The sequence below is a fragment of the Urtica dioica genome, chromosome 1 (genome assembly GCF_054948205.1).
Source record: "Urtica dioica subsp. dioica isolate 48M chromosome 1, U.dioica_male_clone48M_v1_H2, whole genome shotgun sequence".
Lineage (NCBI taxonomy): Eukaryota > Viridiplantae > Streptophyta > Magnoliopsida > Rosales > Urticaceae > Urtica > Urtica dioica.
In genome coordinates this window covers 20,656,754-20,670,891 of record NC_142756.1, presented here as the reverse complement: position 1 = coordinate 20,670,891, position 14,138 = coordinate 20,656,754, and the positions used below count along the sequence as shown (strand labels likewise).

Below are 14,138 nucleotides of genomic sequence, written 5' to 3'. Positions count from 1 at the left end.
CACTATCAATTTCCTAACAATTCATCACTCTTAATTTCATAATAATTCACTCTAAATTTCAAATATTAACGATTCACTCTCAATTTTACCTCTCAATTTCCTAATAATTCAATCCTACAAAATGAATTCTAACGATTCAGTTTTATCCCCCAATTTCCTGTCTCATTCAGAAGAATGTCAAATCCAAGTAGGGACTGGATTACCGAGAACAATCGGTTGAGTTTGCAATATAAAACAGGGGTTAACGAGTTTATCCGCGTTGCAAGCAGACTCCCGAACGAAAACGGTCATTATCGTTGTCCTTGTAAGTCTTGCAATAACGTGAGATGTCTGGACATCGGGGTCGTAAAGAATCACCTTTTGAACAAGGGGTTTACTCCGGGATACACCGAATGGTATCATCACGGCGAACGTCGAATGGTAGAAGCTGCCAGCGAGACTAACCAAAGAGGAGTCGGTGGATTGCACGATGCTCTCCATGATATAATGGATCACGAGGACTTCGACGATTTTACGGATCCGACTTCGAGTGAAGTGCGTGCAGATGAGCAAGTGGAAGATTTGTTCGCTGAGTTGGAAGCAGAATTGTACCCTGGGTGCAAAGAGTTTTCGTCTTTGTCGTTCTTGGTTTCGTTGATGCACATCAAAGTCACGAACCATTGGACGAACAAGTCGTTTACAGAATTGTTGCAGCTCTTGAGGAAGTCTCACCCAATTGGTAATCGAATTCCGGAAAAACACTACGAGGCAAAGGCGAAGCTGAAGCGTTTCGGCATGGGATACGATATGATTGACGCGTGCATCAACAATTGTGTGTTATTTCGAAAAGATCTCGAGAAAGCTGAAGTGTGCCCAATTTGCAATGAGAGTAGATGGAAGCCAACGGGGAAGAATGTATCACAAAAGATATTACGATACTTTCCCTTGAAAGATCGATTGAAGCGATTGTACGCTTCTCGACACACGTCGCTTGAGATGCAGTGGCATGAACGAGATCGCGTCAAAGAAGAAGGCGTTTTGCGACATCCGGCAGATGGTTCGACGTGGAAGAATCTAGATGAGAGACACCCAAATTTCGCTGTAGAGCCTCGTAACGTACGTCTGGGACTAGCTTCTGATGGGTTCAACCCGTTTGGGGAAATGAGTCTAGCGTATAGTATGTGGCCCGTGGTACTAACTGCGTACAACTTGCCACCTTGGTTGTGCATGAAAAAAGAGTACTTGATGCTAACGCTTTTGATACCTGGACCGAGCTCACCTGGAAAAGACATGGACGTATTTTTAGAACCACTAGTTGAAGAGCTGAAAGAATTGTGGGATAATGGATTCCAAGTGCGAGACGGGGCGAACGATGAAGTGTTTCGGTTGCGTGCCGCGCTTCTATGGACGATAAACGACTTTCCGGCTCGATCGTATTTGTCGGGATGGAGTGGCCAAGGGTATCTTGCTTGCCCCACGTGCAACATTGAGACGCCATCTATGAAAATTAGAAACAGGATTGTCTACTATGACCATCGTCGATTCTTGCCTACGCCTCACCGATTGAGGAAAAGCACTGATCACTACGTAAATCGTCACGAGAAGCGCCTGAAACCTGTCAAGTTGACTGCGCAAGACATACTCGATCAGTTGACTAGTGTGTCTTCCACGAAAACCGGCAAGAATATCGGTAAACGAAAACGTGCTGAGTGCGAATTGAATTGGACCAAAAAGAGCATCTTTTATAAGTTGTCTTACTGGTCAGAATTGGAGTTGAAGCACAACATGGACGTCATGCATATAGAGAAGAACGTGTGCGAGAATCTTCTCGGGACGATGCTCAGCTTGGAAAAGAAGAACTACGATACGGAGAAGTCGAGATTTGACTTGATGGACTTGAAAATCAAGTCTTCTCTGCACTTGAGACAACAAAGGAATGGGTGGTACAAACCGCCAGCAGTGTACACGTTAACGCTTTAGCAGAGACACCGGTTTACCGAGTTCCTTCAATCTGTTAAATTCCCAGACGGGCTCGCTGGAAATTTGAAGAAAATGTAACTGCTGACGGGAAACTCACAGGTTTGAAGTCGCACGATTGTCACGTGATCATGCAGAGGCTGTTGGCTGATGGTATTCGCCCTTTTGTGCCAAAACCGATACAAGAGACGATCTCAGAGCTCTGCAACTTTTTCAAGTTGATCAGTTCTAGAACCCTGATAGTGGACGATCTCGAAAAAGCGCAAGATTCAATCATTGAGATATTGTGTAAGCTTGAGATGATATTTCCGCCAGCTTTTTTCACGATCATGGTTCACGTGACAATTCATCTACCAGATGAAGCGTTGTGTGGCGGTCCGGTGCATATGCGATGGATGTACCCAATTGAGAGATACCTTGGAACGTTAAAACAATTTGTCAGCAATAGAGCTAGACCCGAAGGCTCCATTGCGGAAGCGTACGTTGTAGAAGAGGCATTGACATTTGTTGCAAGGTATCTCGAAGATAAGAAAACTGTCGATGAAGTTCAAGTGCGGGAACTTAGTGTTTTTCGATCTGAAAACTGTGTGCCTTACGGGATGATGAAGCCGATAGTTTTAGACGACGACCAAAAAGAGAAGGCGGAGTGGTACATTTTTACCAATTGTCCAGAAATCGATCCGTATTTGATGTAAGGGATTCTTTCATTTAAATATGTACATAATCTAGCTCATTGATTTACATCTAATTACGTAATGTTAACAGTGAGCATTTGGAACTTATACAAAATAACTCTGAAGCGGGAACTGCAGATTCTGATCTCGAAGCAATGCACAGAAAAGAATTCAAAATTTGGTTTGCGAAAAAGGTAAACCGAAAGAATTCATTTGCGAAAAATTGCTACTAAAATTGCTAATGACATCATCTTAATTTGTATATTCCAGATTTATGACATGAAAGTTAGTGGTTTCGACGTGTCTGAAGAACTTTACGCGTTGTCTACGGGATCTATGCAAATTGCTCATCAGTATCCGAGTTGCTTTGTGAATGGCGTGAAGTTCATCACTCGTCGTCGTGATAACCAACGAATCACCCAGAATAGCGGTGTTTGTGTGCCCCTGAACGACTTCAACTTTTACGGTCGAATGGAAGACGTAATTGTGCTGAACTATACACATAACTGTCGTGTCGTACTGTTCAAATGCATATGGTATGGTGACAAGTACAATGCAGGACGTATAGTGCACGTTGATAAGACCACCGGAGCAACGAGTTCGTATACCGCCAAAGAGTGGTTTACAGAAGAGCCGTTTATACTCGCGACTCAAGCGAAACAAGTGTTTTACATCCAAGATCTCGTTAAGGGTCGCGAATGGGAAATCGTTCAGGAATGCAGTCAACGTGGGATATGGGACATTCCTGAAGTTGATCCGACCACTTCAGCATTGATTCCATTGACAATAGAATTGTCAAATATCGACCGTCTTAATCATCGACACGAAACTGCTACGGCCGAGCTTGTTAATGTCGTTGAAGATGATGAAGAAGTGGATGAAGAAGATGAGGCGCTTGCCGTTTTTGAGGGAGACGATGTTGATGTCGATACTAACATTACATCGAGTTACAACGATGAATGACTAACACCATGTAATAACCGTAGTCGTCGAATAGTAATTACATAGTAATTAAAAATACTAACTATAATTCATTTTGCAGGATGTCTACTTCAGGTCAGGACCCATCAGGAGGAGAGCGTGACCTCCCGCAGATGCCGAGGAAGAAGCGGGGACCAACGACTGGCGTCGTTTCTGCGAGAGCTCGTGTTGGGACCCCTGGAGCGAACACAGTTCGCTACGATCAGAATGCGCAGGCGTTCTACCAAGACGTCAGGGAGCAAAATCCGTTGATCGGGACGTTCCAAAACCGATTAGGAAACCTGATCAAGAGTACCATTCCAGTCGACCTCCCAGACTGGAATCATGTGCCTGCGCAGAGTGTGGCGGCTCTTATGAACTCGATTCATAACGAGTATAACTTCGTTTATGCACATCCCGAGAGTGGCGAGCTTGTGGCTGCAGATCCTATTCGCAACGAGATTGATATGGCTATCATTCGCGATGCGAAGAGGATGCGTCGTGGCCAGAAGTCGAGGTTGTCGCAGCTCTTCTTCAAGACATTTTGCGGGAGTAAGGATCTCGCTAAAAATGAAACTCCCGATGGCTACAACCAGGAAGCCTGGTTGAAAGCAATAGAGGTGTTCGACTCGCCAGAGCATAAGGTATGAGTTGAACTTCCGATGATTATTCGAATTTCTTAAAATTAAACTTCACGTATTTATGTGTTGCAGGCGAAATCTCTCCGCAACCGGGAAAATTCGAAGATGAAGAAGACGAAGGCGAGGCAAGGCTCGCTTAGTTTTTTTGGTCATCGCTCGAGGAACGTAAGTCTCTTAAAATTAATATGTAATATATATGTGATTCATATTTTAATGTTGAAAAATTACAGCGAAGAGAAGATGGGAGTATAGGCTCGGCTTTAGCGATATGGTTAGAAAAACACCAGGACGCTAAGGGATCGTGGACGACGGACTTCGCGAAGACGCAATACGTAAGTTAATTTTTTTTATTTACTATATTTAATTACTTTATTTCTTCTTATCTGATAAGTTTTTTGTGGTGTTATTTTGAAGGATCAAGTCACCGCCCAGACGATAGATATTTTGCGGCAAGCGGAGGAACAAAACATCGTGATCTCCCAAGAAGATGCGGAGATGTACGCGATGCGCGATGTTTTGGGAGTGCGCAGAGACTGGGAAGTCGGTTTAGGGCCTTCGATCCCAAGGTCATCGTTGGGTGTTGCCCAAACGCTAGATGGAGGCTCGTCAAGTTCGTCATCTCAGACCGATCCATTGGTTGCCGAGATGCGAGCTCAGATGGATGCCCAACAAGCCGAGCTGCAACTGATGCGGCAACAGATCGCCTTCCTCAGCCAGCAGCACAACCAGCCTCCCACGACTCCTCAACCTCCGCCTGCATCGCAACCAGGTGGGACGGATCAGCAGACGCCAGGTTCCACGCCAGGTTCCACGCGAGGTTCTATGGATTACTTGCGAGACCGTCCTTACGGAAGAGGCGGGACGAGCGGCAGCGCGTCAGGCAGCGGTGGACGAGGACGCGGAAGCGGTTCTCGAAGTTCTGGCAACTTATTCGGTAGAGGAAATTCTACTATCGATAAGTTTTATAAGAAAAAAAAATAGGAATTCATTTTTTTCGTTTTTTGGAAAGAATTTGTATTTTTAATTAAGAATTCTATTTTCAGAATATTATTTCTAATTCATTTAGAATTTTGTTTAATTAATATTATTTGAATTTTTATTTTTAATTCATTTAGAATTATGTAATTCATTTTTATTTTGTTAATTTACTTTTTTTAATTTTGTATTTTTTTTAATTAAACAAACGTATTGGGTGCGACATTGTCGCACCGAATACCATGGCGCGAAAACTTTCAGGTGCGACATGTCGCACCCGATATGCCATTACCCGCCAATTCTATAAAATTTGGCAGGAAAATAACTTGGGCATTAGGTGCGATAAGTCGCACCTGAAAGTGTCGCACCTAATCGGGTACCTATTAGGTGCGACATGTCGCACCCAATACCTTCTGCGACGGGTTATCAGGTGCGACAGTGTCGCACCTATTGTCGCACCTAATAAACCTTTAGGTGCGACATTTGAGGCATTAGGTGCGACATTCGTCGCACCGGATAACGTCTTTTGTCCTAGTGTAAGTACTACTTGACGAGATTCTGATGAGATAGGTTGTGTTTCAGTTGGGGTAAGAACAGTTCTTACAGATGAGGTAGAAGCTTCCTCACCCAACTTTTCTTCAAGCACAATTTTGCTTCTAGGTTTCGCATCCTTCATGAAGTCCTCCTCAAGGAAACTAGCATTCGTGCTAACGAAAGTCTTGTCGTCCTCGGGACTATAGAAAATGAAACCTTTGGTTTCCTTTGGATATCGCACAAACAGGCACAATTCTGACCTACTAGCCAACTTGCTAGTCTTTTGCCTTAGCACATGTGCAGGGCAACCCCAAATTCGGATGTGGCCCAAACTAACTTTACGGCCAGTCCATCGTTCATAAGGAGTACCAGGAACCGTTTTGGACGGAACTTGGTTCAGAATATAAGCGGCTGTTTCGAGGGCATATCCCCAAAAGGAAAGAGGGAGTGATGAGTAACTCATCATTGATCTAACCATGTCCATAAGAGTTCGGTTCCTTCTCTCTGACACTCCGTTTTGTTGAGGTGTACCAGGTGCGGTAAGCTGAGAAGCGATACCTTCTTCTTTAAGAAAGTCATCGAACTCTCCAGACATATACTCACCACCTTGATCGGATCGAAGAGTTTTGATCACTTTGCCAGTTTGCTTTTTCACTAAAGCCCTAAAGACCTTAAATACGTTAAAGGTCTCGGATTTGTGTTTGAGCAAATAGACAAAACCATATCGCGAGCAATCATCGGTGAAGGTAACGAAGTATTCGTATCCTCCATGTGCCTGTTGGCTGAGCGGACCACATACATCAGAATGTATTAGTTCCAGCAACACAGTGGCTCTTCGACCTTTATCGGAGAAAGGTCGCTTAGTCATTTTTCCTTCTATGCAGGATTCACAAGTAGGTAGTGAACCTATTCCAGAGGCTTGGAGTGAACCATCCCTCACAAGTCTCTTAATCCTTACTAGACTGATATGACCAAGTCGTAAGTGCCATAGGTGTGTTGATTTTGTTAGATCGGAGGATTCAGAAAGTTTGATCCTCTTTGGCTCCCTAATTAGATCATTATCTATTTCGGTGTCTAAAAGAGAAGGTTGAGTGGGATAGATGTAGAAAAGTGCATTCTTCATACATGCATCAGTGACAAAAGAATTATCAGGAAACGAAATACGAATTCCATTCTTAATGAAGTTTAAACAATAATCTTGCTCACGAAGACGAGCAACGGATATTAAGTTCTTCCCAAAGGTAGGAACAAAATAAACATTATTCAAGTTTAAAGTGCGGTCTTCAAAAGACAGCGTCACGGATCCCACAGCCTTTGCAGACACCAGGCTCCCATCACCCCATTTGAAACAGAACTCGCCTTCCTCTTAGCTTTTGGTTTTCTTGAAACCATTCAAGGAACAACAAATATGGTTAGTAGCAGCGGAGTCAAGAATCCACGTTGATACATTATCAGCTACTAAGCATGCTTCGGTAACTAGTACAATACTATGTTCCTTTGCTTTGAGATTGGCAGGACAGTTCCTTTTATCGGCCTTGTGAGGTCTCTTCTTAGTTCCAGAGGCGGAGGCTCTTTGCTCAGTAGCATGTGCCTCTCCTTGATTCCTCTTTCTCTTAGTGAGACCTACAGCAGTGTGAAGTTCCTCCATAAGCTTGGTAACAGTGTACTCTAGCTTGTTAATGGAGTAGTTCATCTTGAAGGTATCAAGAGATGCGGGGAGAGTTTCTAATATCACATCTATGGCATTCTTCCCATTAATCTCAGATCCTAGGATTTCCATTTTACTCAGATGACTATTGATCAATATCATAAAGTCTCCAACGGGAGTCCTAGCCTTCATGCGACAGTTCATAAATTGTCGGACTGCTTTTTGCCTTGCTTGACGCCTTTGCCCTCCAAACATCTCAAGGAGATTGTAGAGCATGTCAGCGGCAGTCTCGATGTCACGATGTTGCTCTTTTAGCACATTGTGCATAGATGCCAAGATATAGCACCTCACAATCTCATCGGATCGAAGCCAGGCCGCTAAGGCGTCATTGTCCTCTTGAGTCGAATCATCATTCGCCAGAGGAGGACACGGGGTGGTGAGTACCCATTTGTGCTTGTTAACGATAGGTATTATGTCGAGGTTACGTTTCGAATCTACGTAGTTTTCGTTTTCGAGTTTGATCGAGGAAAGAAAGATTGAGAGATGGTTGAGAGACATATTGCCTATATAAGTTGAAACAAGTTTATGATTAGTCTTTGGTTTAGGATTGAAGTTTGTTTAAGACTTTATAAAATCCAAAGGTGTTATAAACCAAACGATAATTTACTCCTTCGAGGGAAGGCCGCAAAAAATCTCCTTTTATAAGTAAATGACACATCATTAATGCTTTGCCAAGATGTCAATACACCATTTTTGACTAGCCACCTTGTAAATTGGTTTGATCACTCACATCCTTTCGCAGGGCCTCAAGGGAGGATTACTAGGGATTGAGTCTAAGTGTGTAACCAACCACTTAGTCCAAAAGATTGACTTTGAAAAACAATCCGCCGAGGGGAGGCCTTGTCATCATCGTCTCACTCTCGGACGTAGCTCATTGAGCAATGATCAGAGCAAAGCGCCCTTGAGTACTCTCATTTAAGATAAGGCCACGAGGGTGACTCTTAGTCCGGCGACACTTGCACTTTTCATTAGTGTTGGGGATCGTGGGTTACAAACAACAAGTATAACCCTCCCACTTAGTTTTTGGAGTTGGTTCATCGACTCTTATAAGTTCGGAAACAGATTTCCTAGTTTAAGAGCGACAGAGCGGACAACTAGAAGAGAATCCTAGATCGACATGTTCAGAGCAGTATTAGTGCATAAAGGCACAAGGTACATACTCGATCTTTTCCTATTTTCTATTTCGGGAAAGTGCGTGAGGGAAGTGTGAACTTCAACTCACTCGAACACTGGAAAGTTTGAGATTACACATCTTTTTATTTTTCGGCTTGTCTACAAGGAGACCTCCCACTCAAATTTTCAAGATCATATAGATTTTGAACATATGTGATATAGATATAGTTTTGAAAACATTTTGAAAACTTATTTGATTTGGATGACAAAATATTTTCAAGTTTGAAAGTGAAAACGGTTTTTCAAAATTCAAACTAGTTTTGTAAAAACTCAATTTCAATTAAACTTTCAAAAATCAAAACATTTTAATCTTTAACATCATGTTTACAATCATATGAAAAACATTTTTGCTCAAGGAAATTTTCTCATTAGAGTTCTATAACTCATGGTAGTGGGGTTTGAAAATCCGGATTTCTAAAAAACTGGAGTTTCGGAACAGCCGCGCACCTCGGAGTAAAATCGCCATATCTGGCGGCTCCGATGTCCTTTTGAGCCGAAACTAGTGGAATTGGACAGAGGACAGACAGAACTTTAATTTGATTCTAGAATCATTAAATTTCGATTTCTGAGGAGAGAGTTATTCCACTTTTAATGCGGGTTTACTCCAGCTCGAAGAAAAAGATATAATTAAAGCTTGGTCCTTTTTAGGTGCGAAAAAGAATCGAGTGTAACGGAACGTTTTATGAAGGTTGTTAAAGCTTTTATTTGTGTTTTATTAGCCAGGTAATAACAAGGCATAAAAGAAATAACAACATGCATAATACGATTCAAGTAAAAATAAGAAACTAGTAAGACAAGAAAACTAGTCACAAAATTTTACTCGAAATTTCTCAAACCTTTAAAACACGTTTTTCAATATAAAAAATTAAAAACTTTTAGAACTGATTCTAATGTGTTTTAAAAAAATCCCAAAATCATAGAAAAACAACATGGTTTTTAATTTAAAGACATGAGCAATAAATTAAAAAAAAAATCTAAGAAAACAATTCTAACTTGTCACGAAATTAGTAAACTTTCGAAAACGATTTTCAAGCTCATATTTTTAAATACACGTACATGCATATCTTTGACCATAGCTCTGATACCATTTGTTGGAATTGATCTAGGGTTTAAGAAATAGTTTAACGCTTCGTTAAGCGGCGGAATTTGAAAAATTTTCTTTTCAAGTAAAAACAGTTTTTCACTAACCTAGACAAAGAGCAAGTACATGTAATTAAAAACTATTATGATTATAGAAGTTTACTAACCTTTCTTGAAGCTTGAACCTTGAAAAAGATTTTGGAAAGTTTGCAACGCTTGTCTCCCCTCACAGCACGTCTCTCTTTCTTTCCTCGGCACCTCGAGCAACCACGAAAGTTTCTATCACTAAATCACTCAAAATAAAGGAATCAGTGAGTGGGCACTTTTAAACACTACGACTTAAGAACAAGTCTTGAAGTCGCAGAGCTAAACACTAGGTCGAGTGAGGACCTAGGTGCCAAAACAAGAAAAATCGAAAATAAACTAGAGAGAGAGAGAAGAGGGGCGGCAACCACAAGTTCTAGAGAGAGAAGCTCTCAATCTCTAACTTATGTGGAATGAATAGAATGAGAGGAATGAGGGTCCTATTTATAGGAGAAGGGCTGGCCATGGAAAGAAGTAGTTTCCTCTTATTTTCCAAGCCTTAATGAGCAATCTTTTATCGCCCATTCCTATCCAAGATAGGCGCCCACCTCATGCTAATCCCCAAGGGATTAGTTTCCTCTTTTGTTCTCTCTTGGTTGCCTTGGCCGAAATTCCCTATACAAGTATAGGAAATTTGTTTCCTCTTTTTCTTTTGGCAAGTATCTTGATACATTTATGCACAAAAATTCTCTCTTCCTATGGGTATGTTGGGCGCCCAAATGGTCTCTAGAAGGAGCTTCTAGAAGCTTCTTCATTTGTTCATGACAACATGAGAAAGGCCAATTAAGAATTTTCAATAAAATTCTTATGAAATGAAATTAATCCAACAAGGCCCAATAAGACCAGTATTGGCCGAGTGATGCATGTCATCAAATGACCTTGTTAAAAAATTTATTGACATTCATTTCATCATATGTCTCAAAAGATAAAAATACCCTTTTGACAATTTTCGTTCTTGTTTTGACGTAGCTTCCAGTTTAACTATTCCTACTCGATGTGATTCGTGACAGTGACCTCATGGACCCAAATGAACAAAGCTTGAGCTAAACACTTGGACTCAAAAGTTCACAAACCTTTTCCAAGTTTAGTTTAATGCCAACTGACTCCACTAAAGAGTTGACACTGAAAATCTCTCGGTTCAAATCAATTTATTTTCTACTCAAGAATTCAACCTAATTATGATGAGCGGATCCACTGAATATTATCTTTGTTACCCTTCATGAATGTCATCAGCTAGTTGGGATTTACTAAATTGACGAGGAGCTAACAAGTCACATTGTTTCATCCAAAAGAGTCAGGACTCAATTTGGACACTGGCCAGTTCATCTATTCACACTCCAAGGAACAAAGCATGAGGTGACATACATTGCATTTCAGCAATCTTGTACATGAATTCCATATCTATGAGAACTTCACAAAGTTACTCATGACATTCTCACAACTTAGTACTTCACCAATAGGCCCTGTTCGGAATCACATAGTGAGTCCGAACTCTGACTTTCTCAAATGAGAATACTAAGGTGTGAAATGACATGTCTCATTTCAGGATTAAGGTAAGCATGATGCAATTCATACATAGTGACTTCGAGACATAAGAGGTTAAATGGTTTATTCTTATCTTGTCTCTAGAAGTGCACTGGTCAATTCAGTACCTTCAGAAGATACCTAGAAGAACTATAGAGTCTCCAACTCTCAATGCCTCATAACCAGACATCATAGATTCTTCTAACAATCATACTGAGGTCAATAGTCCTTTGACCCTTAGATTGCGAATATATCGTTTTAAGCAAACTACGAAGAGTTTGTTCATGCAAATCTACATTTGTCTCTTCGTAAGTTGTTAAGTTTGCTTATGGACTAAAAGACTAAGGTTTTATCATAAAGCTTCATACAAGGAAGATTGAATGAACATTTCAACTTTTATTAATAAATAAGCACTTACAAGCAAGAGTCTTCGTAAGACTATATGACATCAAATGTTCATAAATACACACTACAACTCTTCTTGTGGGCACCATTGACAACAAGCTCGTTGCTCGGGAGGTTCCCAGCGATGAACTTTTTGTCTTTTCAGTTGGGTGTTTCAGGAAAATATTTTCCATGTCCCGTCGCCCAAGGAAAATTTCCCTTTTTTCCTCTTTTTTTTTTATGCAGCCGCCTGGCGCGCGCCCTGGATGGCGCGGCGCACGGTTTGTGTGGCGCGACCCGCTCGGCACGCAAACTTGGTGCGCGGCGCGCCCCTTGCGCGGGGCTGGTTCGCTGCGTGCGGGGAATTTAGACTTTTCTTGAGTTTTTCCTCCGATTTTCCCCTTGTGGGAGTAGGATTTCGACTCCTACTCCCCCAGTAGTCTATAAATAGACCCCCCCTTCTCCTCATGCTTCCACTTTATTTTTCCCTATCTTCCTATACACTTTTTTCTTTTCTATCGCTAGCATTATGGATATTCCTTCCCTTTTCTCAGCTGAGGATCCCGAGATTGATTTCTCTCTCTTGTTTCATGATTCTGAACATGTAGAGGATGATCTCTTCGCGGGATTGAGGGAAGTTCCTCTGCACGTGGAAGAGAATCCAAGTGGCTCGAAGGAGGCGAGTCGGGCGCAACCGCGCCCGTTCCTCAGCCTCAAGAGGAGTGCGCGCCAATTGGGCGCGAAACGGGTGGGGAGTTTAATCATCCCACGTCCGGGGAACCTGCCCCTCGCCTCGTGATCAACTTGGTTGGCGAGGGGGCTCACGAAAAAACCCTACCCCAACGTGCCGAAGTCCGACTCGGACTCTCATGGCGCGCCGGGAGATATTGCGGGCGGGGATGCAGTGACGCCGCTAGAGTCGGTCCTCGACGAGATTGACTGCGTGGACGACTTTGGTCCCGAGTCTGAAGATCCCGGAGGTGATTCAGAAACATGTCTATGGGCCGAGGGCCCTGCGCTGGAGTGTCCCGAGGGCCGTCAGCGACTGCCGCGGCCGTGCCAGAGGGCGGAGGCCCTTCCGTGGAGCCAGGGGGTACTCAGCCCAAGACCCCTGACGCCGAGGTGATAGTTTCGGCAAGGTCGCTTGCTAGGACGGAGTGGTATCCCGAGGAGGGCTTTGCTGCTCCCGAGGGCTTCGATTGTTCGGGGGTCGATGCTTCGAGCTCGCTCACCTACTGAACATTTATCTGTCTCAGGGAGGCATTCGCCATTCCATCGTCCGTGGCGCTTCTCCGTCCCTTGCAGGGCGACCGTCCTTTCCACCCTCGCCGTGGGTTTGCCGCAGTTTTAGTTGCGAGTCTCAACTGCGGGTTGCGATTGCCGTTTCAACCCATCGTTCAGCAGCTCCTCGCCCGTCTGGGGGTGCATGCATGTCAGATGAGTTCGGCATTCTACTGCATCGTGGCGATGTGTCACATGGAGTGGCATTGATGACCGTGAGCGACTTTCGTAATCTCATCACGGTCTTCCCTGCGCCCGGGCAACCCAGTTTCTTCATGGCCCGCGATCACCGGAACACTAAGCTGATCATGGACTCAGAGAAGTATAACCGACGACCATGGGTGTAGGTCTCGGCGGAAGCTTTTGGCGACGCGCCGCTGCGGTTCGGTCCCTTGACCGAGTTTTCTGCTGACGCAGGGGCCGATGATCTCGACTTTGTGAAGGAGATCCGGGGAATGTCGGAGGCTCAGAAGGCCGTCGAACGATTTCGTTTCCCTGAGCTGATGGCTTCCACCGGGTCGTTCCCGCTTTTTCCTCCTAGCCGTGGCGACAGTCGGTGGGCCGAGAGTTCTCCCAGTGCCGCATCATCTCTCTTGAGCGGCGGTCTTCCAGGTATTTCGACGTTTCACTCTTTCTGTTTTTGCTCTTAGTCTAGGGTTTTGACTTTGTTGCTTTTGCAGTCTCTTCAGCTAGGGCGAGGGCTCAGTCACGTTTAGCGAAGGCCTCCCGGGACCCGAAGTCGTTGGTGGTGGTCCGTTCTCGGATTGCCGCGCGGAACGGTCGGGAGAAACCTGATACCGGTAATCAGACGAAGAGCGGTCCTCGCGCTTCTTTGAAGCGACCCTCCTCCTCGGCTCTACCAGACACGTCTTCCGACTCGAAGCGCGTGAATTCGATGGTCGACGTAGAGGCCACAGAGTTTAGAGGGGAATGTTCCCTGGGCCTTGCTCAATCTTCGATGAAGATGTGGAAAAGCGTCGTGGCCAGCAGTGACGTGGAGTTCTTTCGTCACCGCGTCTCTGACGCACAGAGGGTACATTTCTCCTGCGTTGTTTGTTTAAGGCCCTGTCCTGTGCTGACTTATCCTTTTGCCTTCTCAGGTGCTTGCTTGAGCGACCCGGGCCGAGAAGATCCTTCACGACCTCATCAGGCGGATGAGCCGTG

General features: G+C 43.8%; 1 protein-coding gene across 1 annotated transcript; it reads left to right on the top strand.

The window, feature by feature from the left end:
• The first annotated feature begins 4,057 nt into the window (after positions 1–4,057).
• On the top strand, positions 4,058–13,769 carry LOC149407750 (uncharacterized). The gene is made up of 5 exons (XM_089621756.1): positions 4,058–4,234; positions 4,304–4,396; positions 4,462–4,563; positions 4,646–4,771; positions 13,668–13,769. The coding sequence occupies exons 1-5, from the start codon at positions 4,058–4,060 to the stop codon at positions 13,767–13,769; spliced, it is 600 nt and encodes a 199-aa protein (XP_089477882.1).
• The last annotated feature ends 369 nt before the right edge of the window (positions 13,770–14,138 follow it).

Bases quoted from the DNA above. Each gene is read 5' to 3' on its own strand.
- LOC149407750 (XM_089621756.1), top strand. From the start codon at position 4,058: ATGGCTATCATTCGCGATGCGAAGAGGATGCGTCGTGGCCAGAAGTCG. The intron at 4,235-4,303 runs GTATGAGTTGAA...TATGTGTTGCAG, and splicing joins TCGACTCGCCAGAGCATAAG to GCGAAATCTCTCCGCAACCG. The intron at 4,397-4,461 runs GTAAGTCTCTTA...GAAAAATTACAG, and splicing joins TTGGTCATCGCTCGAGGAAC to CGAAGAGAAGATGGGAGTAT.